At 44.2% G+C, this 26,139-nt stretch overlaps 1 protein-coding gene across 7 annotated transcripts in view; it reads left to right on the top strand.

The window, feature by feature from the left end:
- PPEF1 (protein phosphatase with EF-hand domain 1) overlaps positions 1-26,139 on the top strand; it is a 69,408-nt gene that overhangs the window by 9,631 nt on the left and 33,638 nt on the right. For 4 of the 7 annotated variants that reach the window (XM_045017475.1, XM_045017220.1, XM_045017245.1 and 1 more), the window contains 4 exons: positions 11,356-11,552; positions 13,973-14,100; positions 16,436-16,496; positions 24,984-25,114. In XM_045017475.1, coding sequence (XP_044873410.1) covers positions 11,501-11,552; positions 13,973-14,100; positions 16,436-16,496; positions 24,984-25,114 — 372 coding nt within the window. In that variant the 5' untranslated portion in view covers positions 11,356-11,500. Of the gene's footprint in view, positions 1-4,568; positions 4,897-10,497; positions 10,616-11,355; positions 11,553-13,972; positions 14,101-16,435; positions 16,497-24,983; positions 25,115-26,139 lie in introns of those variants that run through there. The other 3 variants (XM_045017331.1, XM_045017060.1, XM_045017404.1) reach the window with 2 other exon arrangements.

Below are 26,139 nucleotides of genomic sequence, written 5' to 3'. Positions count from 1 at the left end.
GGTGGGTGCTTCAGGGTGATCTGCCACCTCATGCAGCCAGTGGCCTGTGCTCCCCACTGCCATGCTGGAACTACACTTATTTATTAATAAATACAATTTGCATAATTTAAAAATATGGTGTGCATAATTTTTAATGTTTTGGCACAGAATTTTTAATATTTTGGCGCACAATTCCCTCAGGAATAGAATAGAAAGTGAACACACAATGGATGTTTGTATCCTATGGAAGCTAACAATTAAGGATTTGATCCCACTCCCATTGAAATCAAAGGAAACCTGTCTAAAGACTTCAGTGAAAGTTGGACTAAGCCCTATATCTTCTTATTTTGAAATATTAGAAATTGTTCACATAGATCACATAGAGTAAATATTTGATAAATAACATATACCACCAGAGTGTAGTGAAAAGAGGTTGTAATGTATTTTTACTTGCATGTATTTTGGAACAGAATTATCATACATAAAGGATTAGATACTGTAACTCTGAGGGAAAGTGTATACTGTCAAAAAAAAATTTAAAACTTTTTAGGATGACATAAAATCATCATCTCAGGGTGTGTGTCTGTGTTTATTTATTACCCAAACTTTATTATGACAGGGACAGTAACATAAAACAGATTTAGAAAATAGACGTGTGTGCATAGGACACGAGAAAAGCCACAAGAAATCAGCTCAGTAAATTAAGATGTAAACTAATAAATTTACAATATAATTTACTTCAGTGTTCTGCCACAAAATAATTTTACACTTTAAAAATATATCCATTCTACCACTAGGATTTCACTTTACGTTGTAGGGTCTTGTACATAGGTATCAAGCAGGGCTGTCCTTAGGCATATGCAGCTGTGTCCAGCACCACGAAATTTGGCACACCAAATTGCCCCAAATTTCACGGTGTCCTACGCAGCTGCATGCTTGGTATGTGGCAGCACCATCAGCCAGCCCCATGCCCCAGCTGGCTCTCCTGTGCTTTCCTAGAGGGGTCTGGGGTAAGGGATAACTCCCCCTGCCCCACCTCTTCCTGCCCCCACCTCACCCCCATTTTCCACCCCTTCTCCAAAGCCCCTTCCCCCAGCGATGGGCGCGGCCCAGGGGATTAGCAGGGGGGCCTGGTACTGGCAGCAGGGGTCAGGCCTACCCCCACACTCACTGGTGGTGGCAGGAAGCAGAGCAATCCAGCCCGCTCCACTCCTCTGGCTCCCTGCTGTGTTGCTCTGTTTCCTGCCACCAGTGCGGGGGGGGAGGGAGACCCCTTCCCCAAAACCCCCTCCCCCAGCTGGGGTGCGGGGAGCGGAGCAGGCTGGGACTGAGTCGTTCCACTTCCTGTTGCCGGTGCCAGGCTGCTCGCTAATCCCCCGGGCTGCTCTGGGCCTGTGGGGGCCCCCTAAAGCAGCCCCCCCACAGCTCCTGCCTCCGCAGCCCCGCAGGCGTTGAGCTCAGCCCAGACCCTCCGTGGGGAGGTCAGGCTGCGTAGAGCACTGTAATCGATAGGGACGGGGCTGGTCTCAAGAGGTGGCTTGTTACAGTGTACAAGAAACTTCCTGGGGAGAAAATACCAAGGGAAGTAGTGGATTCTCCATTCTCAGATCAAGACTGGTTGCCTTTCTGGAAACACAAGTTATTGGGCTCAATACAGGGATAACGAGATGAAATTCTATGGCCTATGTCATATAGGAGGTCAGACTAGATCAGGGATCGGTAACCTTTGGCATACAGCTCATCAGGATAAGCACCCTGGCAGGCCGGGCCGGTTTGTTTACCTGCCGCGTCTGCAGGTTTGGCAGATCACGGCTCCCAGTGGCCGCAGTTTGCTGCTCCAGACCAATGGGGATGGCGGGAAGCAGCAGCCAGTACATCCCTCAGCCCGTGCCGCTTCCAGCAGCCCCCATTGGCCTGGGACGGTGAACCGCAGCCAGTGGGAGCCGTGATCGGCTGAACCTGCGGATGCGGCAGGTAAACAAACTGGCGCAGCCCGCCGGGGGGCTTACCCTGGCAAGCCGTGTGCCAAAGGTTGCCGATCCCTGGACTAGATGATCTAGTGGTCCCTTCTGGCCTTAAACTCTGTGAATCTACAGATTGACTAAAAAACTAAATTAACTGATTTTAGGCACATTTTGATATATAAACCTAGTTTAATTTAGAGTTTTGCGGCCTGATCGTGAATTCCTTTTTCAGACAAAAGTCTTACTGAAATCAAAGGGAGTTTTGAGAGTCAGGAAGGAGATCAAGATTGAGCTCAGTAAAGCCATGGCTTTAAGAAAGACAGATTTTATTTTATTTTTTTAGACTTGGGGGAAAACCAGCCCTGCAAGAGATTTTAAGTAGGCAGAATGTTGCTATCCAAATAGAAATTTGTTTAAGACCTTGGGTTTGAACCCTGCTGTTCTTAGGGAAAAGTGTCATATAGGTCTTTAATGACCACTAGTGGCCAGGACCTTGGTTTCGCATCTCATCTGAAAAGATTTTAATAGTTTTTTTGTAAAATCTTTAAAAAAAAATTCTACCATTTGGTTCCCTTTAAAAAAAAAATTAAGAGTTTAGATTCCTGACTAAACCGTGGGTATTGGGAAAGGTGCTGTTGATGATTATTTTTCTTACCCAGGAGAGTGAGGAAGTACTGTACATACCTTGCTTTATCCTGTGGGACTAGCTGAGAGCTTTGAGAGGGGTTGGGCGAACTTTTTGTCCCGAGGGCCACATCTGGGTCTGGAAAATGTATGGCGTGCCATGAAATTGGGTGTTGGGGTGAGGGTTCCGGCTAGGCATGTGGGCTCTGGGGTGAGGCTGAGGATGCGGGGTTGGAGGTGCAGAAGGGTTCTCCAGGCTGGGACTGAGGGGTTTGGAGAGTGGGAGGGGATCAGGGGTGGTGCAGGGGGTTGGGGCACGGGAGGGGGTCAGCGGTGTAGGCTTTGGGGGGTGCTTACCTCAAGAAGCTCCCAGAAGCAGCAGTATGTTCCCCCTCCAGCTCCTATGTGGAGGCACAGCCAGGCAGCTCTGTGCACTGCCATGTCCACAGGCGCCACCTCTGTAGCTCCCATTGGCCGCGGTTCCCAGCCAATAGGAGCTGCAGGGGTGGCACTTGAGGCGGAGGCAGCATGTGGAGCCTCGTGGTTGCCCCTATGCATAGGAGCAGAAGCGGGGACATGCTGCTGCTTCTGGTAGCCTCGCAGAGCAGAGCAAGCCCTGGACCCCACTCCCTGGCAGGAGCTCGACGGTCAGATTAAAATATCTGGAGGGCTGGATGCGGCCCCTGGGCCGTAGTTTGCCCACCCCTGCCCTAGAGATATAAAGTTTGTTAATAGGTCTGGGTATGTGTGGATTAGGCTCATTAGCCCAAAGCCTGTATTAAATTGTGCTAGGACACTCCAGCGTCAGAGATGTGATATTCACTGAGTAATATTCACACCCTGCTTTTAGCAGCATGTAAAGCTCTGATATCCTTATCCGTGACACCATGCTATGGTTAAACAAAAGCAGAATAATTTTCAATTCATAAAGAATCATGGCATGCAAATTGCATTGTGCTTAGGATCTGAATTAGCCCCCACAGAAGGAGCATTTCTAGACCATGTTCCAAATCGTGTGTAACATACCACAAGGGAGAGCAGAATATAGATCTTTGAGCCTAATTCAGTCTTCAGTTACTCCAAATTTATGCCAGTGTAACTTCACTGAAGCCAGTCTGGATTTACACCAATGTACATGTAAGTCAGATCATGGCCTACACAGGAAAACCTGTGCAGGGGCCAAGAAACCTGCAGAGTTTCCTCTGAATTCCTTATTCAGAACAGGGAAGAGGGTTTGACACCCTTCTCTGGAGGCAGCAGGGGATTTGGCCTCCTGAAATCCTGGCAGACCTTTAGGATCTACCGAATGCAGTGTGCTCCCTCCTGGCCTCCTACAATTCTCTAGGCTGAAAGGGCTTCTTTTGGTGCAGCTGTTTCTGGAATCTCCCAGCATACCTTCCCACACTCTTTAAAGGTGGATTTTTGCAGCCAAGCTTTGCTCAGCTCAGGAGTTGTTAAACCTGAGGCTGTTAATAAAGCCTCAGCTTGTAGTAAGTTCATGTAGAATCGGGGATGGTGTGTCCTACCATGCCCCCACTTGCCCCACATATGAATCTCTAACCCTATGAAGTACCTGATTCCCCACTCTCTGCCTGGGTTGGGGAAACCATGCACTGGTCCTCTCTAAGCAGTGCATGTATTTAGCTTACTGGATGTATTTAGTTTATAGGCATTTCTATGAAGTTCCTCAGCATAGTCATTGAGTGTCTCACAATAACAAAATAGAATTGTTTTCTAGAATATTCCAGCACTGACTGATAGACACAGTGCTATATTCCTAAATGCAGTTAGCAGTCTGTGTCTCTAGCTGGGATCTTACATTGGAGGACCTAAGCTCCCTGTTATATTTTGTGTACTAGTGCTGCTCAGAGGTAAATTGTTGTTTCATAGTCACTGTGCAATGGCTGTTCTTGAAAGTGATCATGTGACTTCAGATTTGCAGCAGATAACTTCGGCACATCCTTTCGCTGTTTGAGATTCAGGGAGCATAATGACATATAGCTCCAGCAACAGCATCCACACAGTTTAGCTCTGTGTCTGCAGCCCTGTGATCCCACAATAAGCTGGAAGATGGAAAGCAGCTCTTTGGGTTATTGTATTCATTTTTGAAGCGGGGCTTAAAAGATTTCCTCACAGGAAGCTGTATAAGTGAAAGGAGGGCACCAGAATTGCAGTCTGTGAGCCTCAGAGCCCTAGAGAGAACCAGAGTACCTGTTCTTCAGATCTGCACCCCTGTCATGTTTTCTAGTTCCAAAAAGAGACTGCTTTTTTATTCTCCTAAAGACACTTTTGTGGAAGCCCTCTGCATTGCTGCAGCAGAAGAAAACAGGTAATTTCTTTGCGGGGGAGGGGTTAAGATCACTTTTAATTCACTTTTAAGAAAAGCAAATTAACTGCATCAGAGCTTTGTGCAGCGAATGACAGGATGTGTATGGTAATATAGATTATTTTGCTTACTGCTGTGATAAAAATCAGAATGGTTCACCTTAAAAAGTTTAACATTGATTGGACCAGCTATCCAGAAGTTCTGAGTAGATGAGAACAGAGTGCTTTGTGATCTGACGTTTTGGAACATATTACACTTAGTATTTTTGTTAGCAAAAATACTATACTTTCCATGATCCATAGGAATTTGGAGTTGACTTTATTGGCTTTCAGATAGCTTACTACATTTGTTCCCTACTGATTCGTGGTGTGGTCTTTCAGAGGCATCACCCATAGCAATGCACAGAAATAGTTCAGTCAATTCAATATTGACCCTAGCTTCCTGTCCCTAAACATGCTCAAGAAATTAACTGTTTCTTACATGCAATACTTATTTTATTTATAATGTATTGAAACAGAAACTATTTGATTTCTTCCATTCACATATATAGTCACTGCAAATCACTTAAATAGAGATGCTAATCATGCCTTGTGTAGTAGGCCTTATCAGATAAAGAATCAGTAGATAAAAAATGTATTGCTCTTCATAAGCTATTGTTTACATCCTCTTCTTCTTACCTTAAAAGTTATCATCTTTCTCAGGTACATCACTGTTGATTTTAAGGATGTAATCTTATGAGGCTCTGAGCACCTTCAACTTCCATTAAACCAAAGGGAATTTGAGTGTGTTTAACAACATGCAGCCATAAATGACTTATTGCAGGTTTTCTTCAATCTTGATTATAGATAGGGCCCTACCAAATTCAAGACCATGAAAATCGTGCCACGGACCGGGAAATCTGGTCTCCCCCTGTGAAATCTGTATGCAGTGTTTCTCAGATTGGCTGCCCTGACCCAAAAGGGAGTTTCAGGGGGGTTGCAAAGTTATTTTAGGGGGCGTCATGGTATTGCCACCCTTACTTCTGTGCTGCCTTCAGAGCTGGGCAGTCAGAGAGCAGCAGCTGTTGGCCGGGCACCCAGCTCTGAAGGCAGCACTCCACCAGCAGCAGCGCAGAAGTAAGGGTGGCAATACCATGCCACCCTTACTCCTGCGCTGCTGCCTTCAGAGCTGGGCATCCAAAGAGTGGCGGCAGCTGACTCAGGGCCCAGCTCTGCAGGCAGCGCTGCCTCCAGCAGCAACACAGAAATAAGAGTAGCAGTACCGCAACCCCCCCTACAATAACCTTGGGACCCCCCCCCCAAAAAATCCTTTTTGAGTCAGGACCCCTACAGTTACACCACCATGAAATTTCAGGTTTAAATAGCTGCAATCATGAAATTTACAATTTTGAAAATCCTATGACTGTGAAATTGATCAAAATGGACCAAGAATCGGGTAGGGCCCTAATTATAGCATTCTTCTCTTAAACTATGGCAATATGTTTAGGTTTCTCCAAGGGCAATAGCATCGATAGTGGACACATGAGAGGTTTCTCTTGTGAATATCCCATCACCCAATGCATTTTCTTAACTGTTTTTAAAAGTCCTGTTTGAAAAATGTTAAATGCTTTTTAAAATTACTTGTTCATAACAAGTGGGTTACATGCATAAAATGTGCAAGAGATGGGTCCTGGAGTCTGAAGTTTGGATCCAGATGCTCCTGAAATTCATAGTTGGTCTAATCCCAGGTTTTGGCACTGCATACCACTAGACGAATCTTAGCCACTGACTAGTATAGTGGATGCAAATGCTATACAAAACAATAAAAAGAGGTAACGTTTCAGAGCCAGAAGGCTTAATCGTAGTTACACAGAAAAAACTGAGTAAATTAACGCTGTGCAACACAAATGATTATAGTGATGATTTTCTTTCAGTGAACCACTAGGATTTCATTTTATTCCAATTCTAAAGAAAAATATAATAAAATTGCTCCTAATTTCACCACGTCTATCCCACCAGGCTCTGAGAAATATTTCTTAGTAGTATAGTTTGATAAGAAACAATATGTCCATAAACAATATCATTCTACAAGGGTCTCAACAAGAGGTGTTGTACTGCACGGAAGTGGTCAAATGCCACAGTGTTGGACGTGGTATAATCTCCTTGATAAACAGGTATTTTTCAGGGGTTAAGGTACAACAGTGATAGGGCCATATACTGTAAGTACCTAGACAGATAACATCCTGAATCTCCATTGTCTTATTTAGCCTCTCTTAGAACAGATTTCAGGAAAGGTTTCCAGATGTTATAAATGTTATCCTATCAAGATCAAGCCTATCATTTATGTGTACATAATTCCATGGAAAAAACTTTAACTGAAGTAGTCTTCCACAAGCACTGGTGGAATGTTTAATAAATCAAAATATAAGCAGTGAGAGGTGCCAAAGCCAGACCTCTAATGAGAAATGTACACCCTCAGATGCTCCTAGAAAATCCATCTCCCCTCTCATAATTCATCAAACCACAAATACTTTTCTGATGTTACTGAAGAACATCATAAATGCCCTGTAATAGAAATACAGATAGGAATGGGAGAGAGAGAATAGAGAACTTGCACAATGGGAAATGCCCACTGAAACAACCTGCAGGGGAAGTACAATGTAGCATAAATTCAGCTGCATCCCAGCAGGGATCCTTTCCTGAGAAAAAAGAATACAACTCTTCAATCTTCATTTATGAAAATGAGGAAGAAGCAGAAGGAACACACAGGGCAACAGTGATAGGCAGTGCTTAATTTGTAATGAAAGCTGCTCAGGCTCAAGCAATTAGTGCTGGGGCTGGAGCAATTTTTTTTTTATTTTCATAACTGACACATCAAGCCCTGAGGTGCCGGGGCTATGAACTGCCAAGCTCTGGCAAAAATTAAGCCCTGGTGATAGGGGAAGAATGAGAGGTAAGAGGCTAGTGGCTTTCATTTGTATGGCCATTGGATCCTCAGGCCTGCTCTGTCTTATATCTGACAGCCCACAGGCTCATCGGCTTATAGCATAACTAATATAGTGCTGCGAATATATGCTGTGTTTTACAAAACAGGTGCACTCCCTGCCCTAAAAGCCTCACCATCTAATTTCATTAAAAGTCAAACATGAGTTTTCAAATGCGTCCACTAGTTTGGGTGCTTCAATTTTGGTGTATACGCTACAACAGAGTATGCCAGTTACCAGCCAGCCGCCACAAAGCAAATTGCATTTATTCTTAGGGTAAAACAATTACAGAGACAACATAAAAAACAATAACAGAACCGATTTGCATGTTGGATGCTTACTAGAGGCCACGCCAACTCCAGCGCAGGACTTCGGTAGGTGTCAGTCTTTCCACATCCCGACTGGACAGTCCAGCTGTTACACTCTAGGCCTGGGCTCTATAAAGAATCTCCAGGCTCTGGAAATAGGTAATCACCAGTCAGTGGCCCTTTCCTCAGGGCGAAGCTTGAAATGTCTGGGGTTCTGCATAACTGGGGCTGTGCACTTTGCATTAACTGCTCCCCAGAGATTGCAGTTCCTGCTTACCCTTATTGTCCCAAAAGTTGTTCTATTGTCTGCCTTATGGAAGCATGTTTTCTTTAAAAACAGCAGCTAGAATGCTAACTACCCTGTGTCCTGCTTTTTCATATGATTTACTGGTATCCTAGAAACTTCTTTTGAAACACCAGGAAAGCCCTAGTTTTTCATTTCATCAGTCAAATTGTTAGGGTTTTATTTTTTGTTTTTTGTTGTTTGTTTAAGACACATTGCTACACTGGGTAATATTTTCTCAGTATTTATCAGGAGTAAACAGTCCAGTGGAACTCCTTTTCTGTTCTAAATAGGTTGCTACTTCATCACCCTGGTATCTGAGCACCTACCAGCGGCCTGTAAAGTGTTGTGACTAAAGTGTCATATGTGGCTTGTTCTCTCTCATTTTTACCCCCGGGGGATAACTATATGTACAGTGTTGGTAAGATTTTGTGTTTTGGGTTGTTTTTTTAATATACACACTGCTCTGTGGTTATTAGAGAAGTCAGATCAAGTGCCAGGTGCACTTCCTCAGAGCAGAAGGTGGTAAGGTTTGTGATAATCCTTAGTTCCTAGGGAGCTCACTCCCAGACTGGTTTCAGACTGGTCTGAGAGAAAGCTGTCTCCTGCACAAACAAACTTTACCCTTATTGTAGAGTGTTCCATTCTGCCAGAGGAGGGGAGTTGTTGACCAGTCTTCATTTTGGAACATTAGGCGATCTTCTAGATACCCAGGCCATTGAGCACCTTGAAAATAAGGATCGAAACCTTGATCTTGACTTGGGAATCCACAGTAGAGAATGGAGCACAGATTAGATGTGCTCACAGTAGCCTTTGTTGCTGAGAAGTGCTGCAGTGTTCTGTATTAGCTGGGGCTTTGTAAGTGATGAAGGATTCATTCCCTGGAATATTGCACTGTGTAGTCTAGTCAAGAGGAGTGTACATGAGTTCACCGGGGCTCGATCCTCTCCAGGGCGGTGGGGAGCCACACCGGCTCACTACACACTGATGGTTCCGGGAGATTAGTCCATCCAGGGAGGTCTCCCTTGGTAGCCCATGCTGTAGCCGGCCGAAATGCGGTTAGTCTGGCCCTGGCTCAGGTGGGGCAACAACCACTGCGTCAGGCAGCTCAGGCCCTCAGGCAGGGCTGAGCAGTAATAATAGTTTAAGCCTGGCCCTAGGTCAGGGCAGGGCAATAAACGCTGAGTCAAAGGTGCTCAGGCCCTCAGGCAGGGCTGAGCAGTGATAACAGGCTCTGGCCTCCTCAGGCCAGGGAGAGGGGGAGTCTGCCACCCCGGGCGCAGGGTAGGTGATTGGCTGTGCCAGTTGGACCCATAATGGCCTGTGAACATCCTAGGGAGGCAAATTAGGAGATGGTGTTCAGTGCAGTGAACGCTGCGTGGAGCAAAGAGAGAAGCTGAATGAGTGCAGACATTAAAGCTGTTGTTTTCCTCAAAGTGAATGTTAACATCACTTGTTCTGTGTTTCACGATAAGCTCATTCAGAACACTGGAGTTACTAGAAAAAACCCTACTCTCTGTGAAATATGCTCTATGTCACTGAAGTAGAAGCTGGGCAGTCACAAGACCGACGTAGATTTTTAAAGCATACTTTTGTCTTTTGTAGGAGTATTTCGGGACTACAAAAAATGTTGCAACAGCAGTGTCCTAGCTTATGGTCTTGCAAATACAGTAACTTTATAGACTGCACTAGTTGTTATAACATTTTTGCCTTTATCTGCCTCTTCATGCCTTTCATCTCGTTTATCATAACAGTAAAATAGAAGCAAAAGAGCACTAGTCAAGCATTTGTTCTATTATTTATGTAGTCACATTTAGGTTGACTGAAGAGAGTGCTTTGCTTTTTGTTTTGAAACCTTTTGAAAGGATATTAAATATAATGGGCACAATAATTTAGCCATGCAGTCTGTGCTACAGATTCATACATAACCATAGGAAAGAGAAGTAAAAGTATGATCAGATAAGGTGTTCAGGCTAAAATAAACCCCAACAATCGTAAAACTCTGTAGAATTGTGTAGTGCTCAAAAAATTTCACCAAATTTATTTTACAGTGAAATTCACTAATTTGAACTCATTGACTAGGAGACACGTTGCAAATTTGTGAATGATGTGAATTAGTGAGTGGATGAACAAACACGAAGAAAAACCCAGAAGACTGCATTGAACAAAGTACATTTTATATTTATTTGACAAAATTAGGTTAGTTTTGTTATCATGATTCATAGTAAATGTGCTGTAGTACATTTAGTAAAAATAAGTGAATTCTTATTATGAGATACCTCACTACACATCGTACCTGCTACTAAAACTTTGCAAGGGGTCACCTTATATTGTGTTCAAGTGAATTTGAGATTTGATATTAACTAAGTGTACATTAAAGAGCTTCTTCTGTACTCAGAAGAACTGGTAAACAGCATTATGGTGTGATGAGACATTAAGTGCAGTGTACTGGTAAATGGTAGGGTGAGTCATCTTAAAATGTATTTTGTTGGTTGAATAGTTGTAGTATCATTTCCATTTAATTTTAAATTCTTTAAGTTCTGATGCACTACTTTTCAAATCACATTAACAAAAGTAATTTCTCTATAGTTTCCTGTCACTGGTAATAAAGCTTTCAATAGCTCACTGGTACATATTGCTTTTCAGCCCGTATGTAGCATTTTATTCAGAAGAGGAAACTTTATTCATAGATGTTCATCTGACCCTAATGCAGGCAACAGCAATAGGAGGCTAGTGCTGCTGAGTTCTGGAAAATAACCCTACACTGTTTGTTAGGTTCAGTTTCCACATCACATGACATACAGTATTTCATAATGGGCTTTAATGATCTCTGCTGAGTTGCACGGTAGATTCCATGCTATTAACCACTTTCTTTTTTTATTACCTCCTCTGCTCCTCTTCCTCATTAGAGCTGATAACAGGAGTGAATCAGCTTGGGGTGGTTCATTGCATCATAAGTGGAACATAAAGGAAATGCTTGTAACACAGTTGGATGAGGAAAAACCCATTGCCTATGAAGAGAAATTAAATTGATGGACAGTCTGTACTAGAGCCATGGGATGTGGCACTTCTGTGACTGGGAGTCGGGCAAAAAAGTCAGAGAGAGGTAGGTGCTGCGCCTGTGTCATTTGTTAGCCTTGTTATCCTCTGTTAACAATGAAAGAGAATTAAAGGGTTGCACTTTCTCCCCTCCCCCAATCCTGTTGTCAAGTAGTAGTTTAGATTAAATTCTGTTTTAAATGCTCTCTTTTAGAGGATGTCTGACTTTTAAATATTGGTTAAGGCAGAATGACTCTATTAGTTAAAAAGAAACTGAAATCAAACAGAGCTACCTCAGTGATGGTCAAATTCAATAATTGCACTACAGAATGATTAGTCTGCAAAACAGTGTTTTCTTTAATTTCTTGCTTAATGTCAGTTAGTCTGTTGGTTGATAAATTGCTTCGGTACTTGGGTAAAAATTCTGTTAAAAGTTAATGCCGGCAATTTCCTTGTTCAAAAAATATGTCACACAGTGCTATGTGCCAATGGTGTTTGGCATAGAGCTAGAATGTGCCTAGCCTTTGCACAGGGCTCCTGGGGATGGCTCCATTTCCTCTTCACATGCCTTGCACTTGCATTATAATAGTGCTTAAAGACTCAAACAGGAAGCAAAGCTCCATGGTGCTTGGTGCTGTACATACACGTAGTAAGAAACAGTCCCTACCCTGAAGAGCTTGCAGTCTGCAAAACAGAATAAGCATTGGGTGGGGGGGGTGGATTTTTCTGCTCATTTTACAGATGAGGAACATGGTCACAGATTTTAAATGACATGCTCTCCCTCTTTTGCTCACCAGTTTAACACCCTGCACTGAATACTTGTAACACTCAGTGTCTGGTGCTGAATGGGATTAGCCCATTAGTAATAGGGTTACATTTTAACCAGAACTTAGAGTAACATTATCTTTAACCATTACCTAAGCAGTAAGCTCTCTGGGACAGGACTGCCTTTTGTATTTGTACAGTGCCTAAAGGGATCACGGTCCATGACTGGGGCTTTTAGGTGTTATGGTAATACAAATAATTCTAACTACTTGATGCAGTCCCTTTAATGATCAGGGGTGGGGATGGGGAGAGGAGAAGGGGAAAAGCTATTGATTGTGGAGACATCCCTCAGCTAAGTATGTGGAAAAAGTCACTGCCCAACCAACATAGCTATGCCGGCAGAAGTTCTAGGCTATAGCTATGCTACAGAGCTTACATCAGCGCAGTGGCATCGGAGCAGCTGTACCGCTGCTAGTGCAGATGGTCTAAGCTGATGGGAGACAGCTCTCCCTTCGACTTCATTTCTCCAGCCCCCACAAGTGGCGCTAGCTACGTCAGCAGGAGAAGGTCTCCTGCCAACAGAGCACTATCCACACCGGCGCTTAGGTCAGTGTAACTTACGTCACTCAGGGCGGCGGCTTATTCACACCCCTGAGCGACACAATTTATACCAACCTAAGCTGCAGTGTATACATAGTCTTAGTGTAGATGCAGTTATTCCAGCAAAGAAGTCATTTTGCTGGTCTATCTTATTTTGTTCAGGGAGCTGGTATAAACTATACTGGCAAAAGGACTCTTATGTGTCTCCACTAGTACTCCTGGGGGAATTCTGTGCTATTGCGCAGTGCAGATTTTTTCAGAAATTAATGTTTTTTGTGCAAAATTTCCTTTCTCCCACAAAAGTGGGCTGTAGTGGGTTGCCACTAGGGGCCGCTGGACCCTGCTGAACCCAACTCGCACATAGAAGACACTGCCAGGGAGGAGGGAAAGGAGGAGGAGGAGCTGGAGGGTTTCCAGCAGCTGCAGTTCCTCGCATGCCCCGAGGGAAGGAGAGTGTGGTGTGCCAGACATGGCAACCCCGTGGAAAAAATGCAGAATTTGGGCTTGGTTTTGGCTTAATTGGCTTGCGAGCTGCTTCTTGGCTAGTTTTTGACTTGTAGCTTGTTGCTTCTTTTTTTGATTGGCTCCAGGTAAGTAGGGGCAAGGGAGGGCAAGAGGGAGAGAGAGTGTCAGGGGTGCACAGTGGGCCCACCGGAGTCCCAGACTGCACGCTGGGGGGGATCTAGGCAATAGCGTGTTGGGGTTCTCAGGGATTCGCTTGTTTTGGCCTTGTTTTGAAATAGGGTTGGCTTGATTTTTGGCTTATTGTGAAAGTCAGGTGCTTATTTACCGCGTGAAAGTTGGCAACTGTGCAGTGCGTAGGAAACTCCACCATGCAAGCCTGTTCATCAGGCTGTTCTCCCTCTGGATCCGTGGGCTCTGGGGAATAGAGGGCTCGGTGTCCAGGCTGGTGGTGGGGGCATGACTGGACTCTGGGGGAGAGGGGTGCGGGTATCTGGGCTGCAGGGGACCCCACAGCTGGGCTCTGGGGGGAGAGGGGTGTGGATATCTGGACGGGGTTCTGGAGAGGAGGGGGTGTGGAAACTGGACGCCTTTCTGTTTTCAGAGGAGCTGCACAGTAACTTTGTTTCATTGTATTTTTGTGGCTTTGTATTTTGGCAGCAATTAAAGCAGCTATCCTCATTCAGAGGTGGTATCGGTGTTACATGGCCCGGCTGGAGATGAGGCGGCAGTACGCTCTTAGCATCTTTCAGTCAATTGAATATGCTGAAGAACAAGCTCAGCTACAGGTCTGTACTCCTGATTTGTTATGGTGAAACGTGAAGGCCACACTGTCCAGAAATGTATCCCTAAGCTGCACAAACCAAATGGATAACTAGAGGTTTGGGTTGCAACTTCCGAGTTGCGTGCCCACCTGAATTTTGTGTGTGCCCAATTTCCTGATTTACTTAAAAATAGGAATCTGGAAATGGCCATACCAGACTGGATCACTGTTCCATCCAGTGCAGTAACCTGTGTCTGACAGAGCCCAGTATCAGAAGCTTCAAAAGAAGGTGCATAACCCCTGTAATTAAAATTATGGAATAACATGCTTATAGGGGAAGTTTTTTCCTAACCCTCCACAAGTTAGAGGTTACTTTATGCCCTGAAGCAGGAGGGGTTATATTACTTGTATGTTTACAAAACACCTAATCCCGTGGATGTTTTGGATGCTTACCAAAAAGTTCAGTTTATTTAGCTTTTTGCCTGTAATCCGTTTGTTAACTGAGGAAGGAGGATGGTTTTGTAATTAAGGCTCTGGACTGTGACTAAGGAAATCTGGATTTTGTTCCTGGCTCTGCCACAGGTTTCCTGTGTGATCTTGGGCAAGTCAAAAATTAAAATAGCAGTAAACGAATGTAAAATATTTCCTTTCTCACACTCTAGTTTGTCAGTGCTTCAGGGCAGATACTGTCTCTCACTATTTGTACAGCATCTAGCCCAATAGGGCTACTGTAATACAAACAAATAATCATCCTCATCAGCATTTTAAAGAGAGTGGTAGCAGTTGTGGATTATCCAATGAGCCCATGGGGCCTGTAACCGGGGCCCTGTACCTGGGGGACCCTGGAAAAATGGGCATCCCAGCAGAAATCCACCATGGGGCAGCAGAAGCCCAGAGCCCTAGCAGAAACCGTGGGGCGGGCAGGGGAAGGCCCAGCTGAAGCCCTGGGACTGGAGTAGCTCTCTCTCCCTGCCATTGCCTCAGGGAGTAGCTCTCACTCCCCGCTGCAGGGCTGAGGTGGGGGGGACAGAGCTTCTCCAGTCTTGGGGCCACAGTGGTGTGGTGGTGGCAGAAAGGACCGAACAGGAGGAGGGGTCACAGAGGTGAGTAGAATGGGGGTGGGGCTGCAGGCAGAAAGGGTGGGGCGGGGCCACCGTTCCATCGCTGAGGCCTCCCCACTTGCTCTGGCCAGGCCCCAGGAGATCTTAATCCGCCTCTGGTGTGTTCACTGGCCTAACAGCAAGAAAAAGGTGGAAAATTCTTTGCCACACATTTTTCTACATTTCTCACACTTTTTTCTTTAAAAATACAGTTTAATTTTTTGGCAAGCATTTTACATTTTTTAATAGTGTGTGTTTTTAAATGAATTCTTACAAAACATTATAAATGACTACAGTCAATATTATATTTCAACAGGCAGTGCTGGATTTCAAAATTTGGTCCCTTTTTGTCAGTGGTGCAAGTGGAATCCATCTCTTACCGGTATGGGGGGCATGTGACCTGCTCACATGACCCTCCACGTGACTCCTCCCTGCCCCCCAGTCCAGGGCCCCCATTCTCTCCCCGTCCCCTCCCCATGATCCACCCCCCTTACCTGGGGAGGTGGGGGTTCTGTCCTCCTCCCGCTGCACCTTCGGAACTGCAGAATGTGGGGCCACTGCCTTATGCTCACAGCTCCTCCGGGACCTGGGAACCGCAGCGGGGAAAAGAGCAGAACATGGGGCCACCGGATGGCCCTACGCCTGCAGCTCCTCCAGCGCGGCTCTACCGCTCCCATCCCTGCCCCCAGCCCTGCCCTCTGTCGGGGTTGCTGTAAAGATGGAGAAGACCGTGCATGAAAGGGCTGGGGACAGTACAGCTGCATTGGAGGAACTGCTAGTGTGGGGTTGCCCAGCGGCCACACGTTCTGCTGCTCCTTTCCGGTATGCCGTACCAGCTATAGATATTTTGCTATAGATATTTTGCTAGTATGGCATAACGGACTGTACCGCACTACTTGCGCTGCTGCTTTTTGTTATTGTTTTACATGGTTTAATGAAGCTCAGTTAATGTTCATTCTATTCTGAAAATGAACAGTATCAACTAGCTTTAAAGGAGTTTTTTTAATTCAATTAGTGATGTTTATGAATCAGTGTGAGCCCACTAGCCTGCAATAAGGAGGAGGGAGAAAGTTGCAACTCCTACAAGAGGACAAGGTTGCATTGTTATCATAAATGAGTGATACAGATCCAAGGTGCCTCTGTATCTTTCCAGCTGAATGTCCCAATTAGAGGGAAAAGAGTAAAGAAAAATGAGAGACCATTAATGTTTGTGTGATCTCCTGAATTGAATTGATCAGTGTATTTTTTTTTCTTTTTCAGCTGTCCAGTTTTTTTACATTCATGCTGGATCACTTTACTCATCTCAACGAGACTGATACAGGTAAGGATAAAAAAAGTTTAATATGGAAATTCCAGTTTAAAACCAGACATTAGCCAGTGAGTTGTCTGTGTGATGCCTAGCTACATGCACATGACTGAAGCTTAGCTTGGAGCTTCCCATACACTGTAGTGAAAACTTGATCCTATAGATGCTGATTCTGTTAAATATATATACAGTAGATTGAACTGTGTGAGATTCCAGTCAAACATGTAAGTAGACCCCAAAATGTATACAGTGTTTTATGCTACATTGTCTCTTTGAAGAGCTAGTAAATTGTTCTTGTGTTCTTACTGCTTGCCACCCTCCCACCCCCAACCTCTAGAATTATGTATTTTTCTAATTTGTAATGGAAAAGTCTCAAAAAGAAATATGCATTGACCAATACTGAGCAGATGTAACAAAGCACAGAGGTGTTCTCTATGGCATCATCTGAAAAAGGCAAATATGGAGCACTTTTAGTGTAATTTATTCTGGACTTTTACTGCAGAGCATTTTATGTTGGGCCCGTAGGAAGTTGTCTGCTTACGTGAGTTTTTCCACGTTTTTTAGCTAACCAGAGCTGCAGATGCAAAATCCAGTCCTTGTGGATATGACATGGATTTTTGACACTCCAGGGGGAATGCTTTGGTTTAATAAAACAATGACTGGATTATGTTTAGTCATAAATTTTAAAAATTTGGGACAGATGCTTATAGATAAAATTATCTTCTTAAAAATAGTTGTAATCACTGAACTCAGCTGGAACAGTCTTGCCAGGGGTACCTTGGATCCCTTTGCCATCCTACTTCTCTGATCCCTGTAGGAATGAGATATTCTGAAATTAAGAGGAGCAGCCAATGAAGGAAGAAGTTGTAGAAGCCAGAGAAGATTCAGGAGGAAAGACCACAACAGGAACATACTGTAATTTCACTTTAGTAGAATCATGGAATTGGAAGGTACCTCAAGAGGTCATCTAGTCCAGTCCTCTGCACTCATGGCAGGGCCAAGTATTATCTAGATCATCCCTGACAGATGGTTGGGTTAACCTGCTCTTAAAAATCTCCAGTGATGGAGATCCCATAACCTCGCTAAGCAATTTATTCCAGTGCTTAACCACCCTGACAGGAAGTTTTTCCTAATGTCCAGCCTAAACTGTTCTTTCTGCAATTCCAGTCCATTGCTTCTGGTCCTATCCTCAGAGGTTCAGGAAAATAATTGTTCACCCTCCTCTTTGTAACAACCTTTTATGTACTTGAAAACTATTATCATGCCCACTCTGTCTTCTCTTCTCCAGATTAAACAAACCCATTTTTTTTCCCATCTTCCCTCATAGGCAGGGGCGGCTCTAGGAATTTGGCCGCCCCAAGCAGTCATGCCTGCGGGAGGTGCACCGGAGCTGCGGGACCAGCGGACCTCTTGCAGGCATGACTGCGGAGTGTCCGCTGGTCCCGCGGCTCCAGTGCACCTCCCGCAGCTGCGGAGGGTTCGCTGGTTCCGCGGCTCCGGTGGAGCATCCGCAGGCATGACTGCGGAAGGTCCGCCGGACCCGCCTGCCGCCCTGCAGGCAAAATGCCGCCCCAAGCGCGCGCTTGGCGCGCTGGGGTCTGGAGCCGGCCCTGCTCATAGGTCATGTTTTCTAGAGTTTTAATCATTTTTTATGCTCTTCTCTGGACTTTCTCCAGTTTGTACACATCTTTCCTGAAATGTGGCATCCAGAACTGAACATAATACTTCAGTTGAGACCTAATCAGAGCAGAGTAGAGCAGGAGAATTAGTTCTTGTGCCTTGCTTACAACACTCCTGCTAATACATCCCTCCTGAATGATGTTTGCTTTTTTTGCAATAGTGTTACACTGTTGACTCATATTTAGCTTGTGATCCACTATGACCCCCCAGATCCCTTTCTGCAGTACTCCTTGCTAGGCAGTCATTTCCCATTTTGTATGTGTGCAACTGATTGTTCCTTCCTAAGTGGAGTATTCTGCATTTGTCCTTATTGAATTTCATTCTATATGACTGAAGTGAATAGTGCACAGGATTCAAGGAATACCAAAACCATTCAGAATGTGAACAATTAAAATGATCAAATTAAGATTTATATTAGGCTATGTTACAATGTTTTGCAACCAGCTCTAATAAGGCAACGAAAGACTAGCCTTTGATCTTTAAAGTGTTTTGAGATCCTTGGATAAAAGTAGCCTTTGAAATGCAAGTTCCACACAGAGCTACAGCTTGAAACTGACTTCTGTTAAACAGCAATTTGTTTAGAAGGTCTGAAGAGATATAAGCAAATCTGAACCTAGCTGTGTTAAGAAGGACACAGTCCTTACCTTATTGAGTCATAAAAGAATATGAAATGTCACTTCTCTTTCATCTGGGCCAGCCATTGATTACTTAATTTAAAATGCATACAAGGCACTTTGATAGCAGAATAAAACCATCAAAAACCATAAGTGGTTCAGTGTTCTAATGGCAACAATTAGAAACCACAGTTCTTCTCTCTTAAACTGTCCAGAGTGCCTAATGTACAGTGCACTCTTCTTGAAGGAGAAAGTACATCTGTGCTCCAGGGCCAAGACAGAGAATAAGGTAGTCCTGCAATTAATTTTTCTACACAGTGCACTATGACAGATAAGTGCGGTCTGCAAATGATCGCTTTTCTTGTGGGGTTTTATAGGAGTAAAGTGGTTAACTCAAAGAAAATCTAATGAAGTTCATATCATCTACCTGGTTGTCTGCGCTAATGGTGTATTTCACTTCACCTTCTGAACCCAACTGAATCCAAAGTTTTTAGGATGATGGGTTAGCTTGGCTATTCAGTTGCTTGTAAATCATGTCTGAGATGTCTCCCCTAACCAGCCTAGATAAATCTATGTATATTGACCTTTCTTAGGTAAAGGTCTGATAAACACTTTAACCACATAGGGTGAAGTCATGGCTCATCTCTTGTGCCCACACAGAAGAGTAAGGGGTGTAAATTGCCCCTTATTTTCCCTGTGTGGTCTACCTGCATTAAGAGCAAATATTAGTTATAGTTAAAGACTGCCTTGGGAGGTTGTGGAAGCTTCTTCACTGGAGGTTTTCAAAAGGAGGCTGGATAGCCATGTGTCTTGGATGGTTTAGATGCAACAAATCCTGCATGTTGGCAGGGGGTTAGACTAGATGACCCTTGCAGTCCCTTCTAACCCTACGGTTCTGTGATTCTTGGTCAAAAAACAAAAAGCTTTCATGATAAAGCTCAATTTTCACTGTCATATAGTTTTGAGAAAGTTGTATCTTTGGGGTTAAATGTTTGAGACTTGGTGTCTGCCCAAAGATAACTCTCTTTCTTGTTGTTTTTTTGAGTGTAAAAAAGTCTACCACTCTTATAATAGAAGAGGCTAAAAAATACAAGCTTCCCATCAAAAAAATATTTTCGGGCCTACAGCTGAAAAAAATGAGGATTGAAAGTTTCAAGAATGGCATGGAAATAGTTCTCATTGAGAGGCAGCACAAGGCCTTGCACCAAAGGGAATTGGTTTAACTATATGCATGTTATAAGTGCTTGCATACTGAAAATGTGCAGTAGAGGGTTGGTTTGGTTTTTTTAAATACTAAGCTTGTCAAGTATCAGAGAGGTAGCCGTGTTAGTCTGGATCTGTAAAAGCAGCAAAGAATCCTGTGGCACCTTATAGACTAACAGATGTTTTGCAGCATGAGCTTTCGTGGGTGAATACCCACTTCATCGGATGCAAGACTAACGTCTGTTAGGCTATAAGGTGCCACAGGATTCTTTGCTGCTTAAGCTTGTCAAATCAACATTTAGGCCTGGGCTGTACTAAAAAGTTAGGTCGACCCAGCTCCATCGCTCGGGGGGGTGAAAAATCCATACCCCGAACAGCGTAATTAGGGCAACCTATGCCTCGGTGTAGACAGTGCTAGGTTGACAGAAGAATTCTTCTTTCAACCTAGCTACCACCAAGGATTCTCCCATCAGTGTAGGTGGTGTCTACACTGAAGCACTACAGCAGTGCAGCTGCAATGCTGCAGCTGTGCTGCTTTAGCATTTGAAACGTAGACAAGCCCTTAAGCCCTGATTCAGCAAAGCATTTAGGCATGTGCCTAGCTTAAAGCATATACTTAAGTCCATCTCTATTTAACAAAGCATTTAAGAACCTGACTTTACTGGGACTTAAGCAGGTATTTAAAATGCTTTTCTGAACAGGGCTATTCTTAAGCAGGTGCTTAAGTTCTTGCTGATTCAAGGCCTTACAGAACTGACCGACTGTGAATGTGAACATAGTCAACAAAAGAAGCTGCAAATCAGCCTGGACAATTGTCCAAATGTTTTAGGAAGCCCAGGATCCGGTAAAAAGAATTCTGCTGCTGCTTTCCTCAACACATGGTCCTTTAACTTAGAGTAATAGAAACAGGGCTAAAAAGTCCCGAGTAGAGCTAAGCAAAACATTTTAGATGATCTTTGCATTTTTCGGGGCTCCAACACTATTTGCAATTTAAGTCAAATTGACAAATAATTTCCGTAAAAAAAAAAAAATTACATAAAATATTTTTGTTTCTGCCACGTTGAAACACTTTGTTTCAACTTTTTATATTGAAACAGCGCTCTGTTCTGAAATTTGGCCAGGAAAAAAAACCAGAATGAAAAACATCTGAAAAAGACTGAATCAAAATGAAAAAATAAAAAAAAAGTCTATTTAAGTTGACCAAACCATATCGATCTGAAGTGAAAAACTGGAGGAAAAAAATTAGTTTGGGGCCAATCCGAAACATTTCTGTCAACTCACACAGTTTTGTCAAGTTTTTCAATTTGACAATTTTTCTTTAAAATCTTTTTATTTGAATCTAACTAATGTTTCTTCTGGATTTTTCTGGTCGAACCTTGAACTGAAACATGGCTTATTCACTCCGCTCTAGCCAAGTTCCTCCCCAAGAACTTTGGTCTTGGACCCTTGTGCGAGTCTCAGTAAAAGCAGAGATTGCCTGTCCTGTTCAATAGTTCTATGTGCAGGAAAGAAGAGAGGGATGAGGATCTTTGAAGGTCTTATAGACCCCGATATAACACGAATTCGGATATAACGCCCTAAAGCAGTGCTCTGGGGGAGCGGGACTGTGCACTCCGGCGGATCAAAGCAAGTTCGATATAACGTGATTTCGCCTATAATGCAGTAAGATTTTTTTGGCTCTCGACACAGCGTTATATTGGAGTAGAGGTGTACTGTAGCCCCTAAGAAATCTTCCTGGCTCATCACAGTGTAAGTTTACGTTCCTGTTTTTTTTAATGTTTTAAAAAAACTGTGATCACTTTCCACTTAATGCAATTGTCCTTTTGCTTTGTTTTTCCCACAGCTATTTCTCATCTCTTCCTCCTCTTCCTGATGTCAGTGTAGTTTCAGCGTCATGAGCAAGATGCTTCATAACTGTGTAAATTGTTCACTTAGCAGTCTTGTTATTCTGGTGGTGTTTGGAGGTGCTTTTCAAAGAGTTCTGTGGGAGGGAGCTGTAAAAGCCCTTTCAGCAGTATTAAAAAAAAAAGGGGGGAGGGGAGGGGGGGTTGTGAATGTACCTGCCCAGCCTTTCAATCCACCCCCAGGATCTCTACCAGGAGAAAAGAAAATTAATTTTAAGCAATTGGCATAGCACATATTCTTGGTAATTTCCATCATTTAAATAAAAAAGTAACAGACTGTACTGTATGGGAACACACAAAACGTAGATCGCCTTTGTGTTTTGTCTTAATCTTTTGGTCACATGCAGTGAGGAACTGATTTATTTGGTACAGTATATGAAGAGCTATTCTTTATTTCATGTCACCTTGAAAGAGAGTTCTCCCTACTAGTTGAGAACACAGGATACTATACAATTATTAATCCACGGCTATTCGTGTATCTTTCAGTGTTGCAAATCCCTGCATGCTGGCTTGGGGTGGGGCTCTGATTTACGTAATTAAGAATGCTTATTTCTCAGTATAAACGCAGTAATTCTGCAAATCTCCCTAGCTCCTATAAATTCCTGCTCTGATTGGTTGCTGTTCTTAGAATTCCTCGTCCATATGCCCACAGCAAACATAGATACCTTGATTTCTGACATAATTCCTTGCCTGTCACCCCATGCAATCCCCAGTGAATCAATAAAAAATAATTTTAAAATGGAATTGCTCTAAAGTGGGGGTAGGGGCTGGGGTAAGCCAGCCGTTTAGAAGGAGCTGAAGGAGACATTGCAAAGCCTGAGATTAAGCATGGAGTCAGAGTGGGCATAGTGGTAAGAAGATGGAATGACTAGGTTTGTCAGAGCCCTGGATGGGGAGCTGTGAGGACAGGAGCCAATCGGAGCATAGAAGCGAGAGACTGGAGAACCTATTTCAGTGTCATATCTTCAAGATACTTCCTGCTAACTTGATAGTAACTATAGCCAGAGCTATTCTCCTCAGGCTTGTCCGTGAGAACTGGTGTGCACACTGGTTGGGATGTTCAGGTCACTGTGCTTTTCATGGCAAAATTGATTCCATGTAGGTAGGCGCCTAGAGTCTGTTTAACCTAGATCTGGTTATTACCCTGTAAAGAGGAAGGCACTCGTAAGGTATTGACTAGTCAGTCAGTTATGGATCATTCTGCAAGATGGTGACGTGCACTCAGCTCCCAGGGCAGTCAGTGGAATTTGGGAGTGGCTCAGCACCTTGTAGGCTAAAGCCCTTAGCGTTGCTGCTTGATGCTTTGCTCCAGTTAGATTGACGCAGACGCAGGGTTTGAATGGGGTAAGCATTTAAGAAGGAAACTGTTCCTTTCTGTTCCTTCAGATAACACTTCTTATTTTGAACTTTCTTCAGTTGCTGGCCGAGTTGAACTTCTATCTATATGATGGCATTGTATTCATTATGAATGATATAAAATATGTATGTGAATGCAAGAAGGATTCAGCTGTTGCGAGTTTTATTTTGCATCCAGTTCTTCGGCTATGATGATAAATAATAAATAAACCCTTTTTTATGAATTTCAGATCAAGTCTAATGAGGGTTATGAAAAAAATTAAGCTCAACTACAAGAAAACAAAAGCTGTTTAAAAACGGGAACCTCACAAGAGCAACACCGTAGGTTGACCTGAGCAACCACTAGAATGTTTTTAATACGGATCCTGCTGCTAGCTGGTTCTCAGTCTGCCCAAGGAATGAGGCAGACCAATGATGTGCAAAAGCAAACACTTCAGTGCCCTACATACTCATGTATAGACGAGTGTCTATAAAAAGAACCCTGAATTGAAGCAATTAGAAATATTTCCAGCTTCTCCACACTCCACGAAGAATAGGAGAAGAGACTATGTTTCTTTCTCCTGTCATACTTATACTTGCTGCAGTTCAGGCAATAGTTTTATGACAGCTGGCCACGTGGGGACATTGTGTCTCAGCTCTAGTGAAAATGGTGATATTGAAACACCATTGTTGGCACACAGCTGTGAGAGAAAAGGGTTTGTTTGATTGAGGCCTGGGCTACACTAGAAAATTAGGTCAGTTTAACAACATCGGTCTGGAAAATCCATACCTCTGAGCTGCATAGTTAAGCCAGCCTAAGTGCTCATGTAGACAGCACTAGGTCGATGTAAGCATTCGTCCGTCGACCTAACTACCGCCTTCCAGGGAGGTGGATTACCTATGTCGGCGGGAGAACCCTCTCATCGGTGTAGGTGGCGTCTGTGCTGAAGCGCTGCAGGGACGCAAATTGTGCTGCTGTAGTATTTTGAGTGTAGACAAGCCCTAAGGCTGTGGCTACACTTAGCACTTCAAAGTGCTGCTGCGGTAGCGCTGCCGCGGCAGCACTTTGAAGCGCTAAGGTGTAGTCAAAGCGCCAGCGCTGGGAGAAAGCTCTCCCAGCGCTGTCCGTACTCCACCTCCCTGTGGGGCTTTGACCACACTGGCGCTTTGCAGCGCCGCAATTTGCAGCGCTGGAGAGGGTGTGTTTTCACACCCTGCTGCAGCGCTGCAAATTTGTAAGTGTAGCCAAGCCCTAAATCTTCAGTGAGCTTTTGGCATTTCTCATATATAGAAAAGTAACTACAACAAAACTAATTGGCTTAAACCCCATTAAAAGTTTAACAGTACGTTGTTGTAAACAGGTGAAGGAGCTATTAACAATAAAGAAGGAGCTATCCATCATTAACAATAAACTTCAAATCTATGTTGGGGGAAGGGAGGGCGGAATAGATAGCTAAATTTCTCCTAATCTAGAATTACAGGCTGTGGTTGAAAAATATTTTGCAGCAATGTTCAATCTGACTTTAGACACTGTGTTTTTTTTATTTTATAAATCAGAGATAATTGTTGGAAAGTTGTAGTTGATCCACAAACTAATGGCAGGAACTAATTAACCACTTTATTATAGCAGTGTAAATACCAGTGATTATTGTGCGTTCAGAATTTGTGTTGCCTTCCAAGATGAGACTTTCTACATTGTCTTCCTCCCTCCCTTTCTAGATTTGATTTATCATTTTTCAATAGCCCCAGTGATTTTAATACCACAGGTTCGGATGTACAATTACTAGAATATGAGCGGATGATAGAGGTCCCAGACTCCTACCATGGACCTCGGCTGTCATTTCCCCTGACTGTTGCGGACACTAATTCACTTCTTCATGCTTTCAAGGATCAACAGGCAAGTTAGGAGTTGGGACTGTATTGGCGCCTAGGGCGTGAAACTTCCACCTTGCGCCACCCCCGCACCCAGTTAACCCTGCCGGCCACCCTCCCCCGCAGCAGCTAACCACGTCCACCCGCCCCTCCCACCAGAGGAGCCCCCCCACCCCCCGCAGCAGCTACCCCCCCTGCAGCTAACCCCACCCGGGGAGCCCCCTCCACGGCAGCTAACACTGCTCGGGGAGCCCCCACACACTCTGCGGCAGCTAACCTGGCCCGGGGAGCCCCCTCTGCGGCAGCTAACCCTGCCCAGGGAGCCCGCCCCAGCACACCTCCGCTCCGCCTCCTCCGCTGAGCATGCTGGCGCAGCTCTAATTCTCCTTCCCTCCCAGGCTTGCGGGGGCTGTGTGCTCAGCGGAGGAGGCAGAGTGGAGGTGATCTGGGGCGGGGAGCGGTTCCCCTGTGCGCCCCCCCCCGTTACTGCGGGTGGCCCTCCCCGCGCCCCCCCGCCCCAGCTCACCTCCACTCCACCTCCTCGCCTGAGCGGGCTTTTAGGCGCCTTCAACCACTAGGCGCCCTAGGTGGCCACCTAGTTCGCCTAGTGGTTGCACCGGCCCTGTGACTATCATGACTAAACTTAAGTAATGTCAAAAATTGTTATGGAGACTAAATTATAGGGTCATAGAAATTAAGTGAACTAGGTGACCTAATACAACTTTCTACTCTTTCTGCCAATGCAGGATTATTCTCTGCTGTTCATTTACTGATTATTTGTTATGATTTAAAGTACTGAGCATGAATCAAGGAGCTAGGAAAGCTGAAGTTGGCTCTGCTACTGACTCCCTTGTATGTACTCTTGGGCAAATTCTGTGCCTGTTTGCCTCTGTTTCCCCATCTGTAAAATGATGCTAATATTTACATTGTTGGGTGTTATGGGGAGCGATTAATTTGAAACTTTAAACTGCAGTTTCAGTGCTATCTATTAATAGTCCAGCCTAGTTTTAAATTTATTGAGTAAATGGGGCTTCCAATATATATCTCGAG

Source organism: Mauremys mutica, chromosome 1 (genome assembly GCF_020497125.1).
Source record: "Mauremys mutica isolate MM-2020 ecotype Southern chromosome 1, ASM2049712v1, whole genome shotgun sequence".
Taxonomy (NCBI): Eukaryota; Metazoa; Chordata; order Testudines; family Geoemydidae; genus Mauremys; species Mauremys mutica.
Note: the sequence above shows the minus strand (reverse complement) of the source record. Positions and strands in the feature narration are given on the sequence as shown.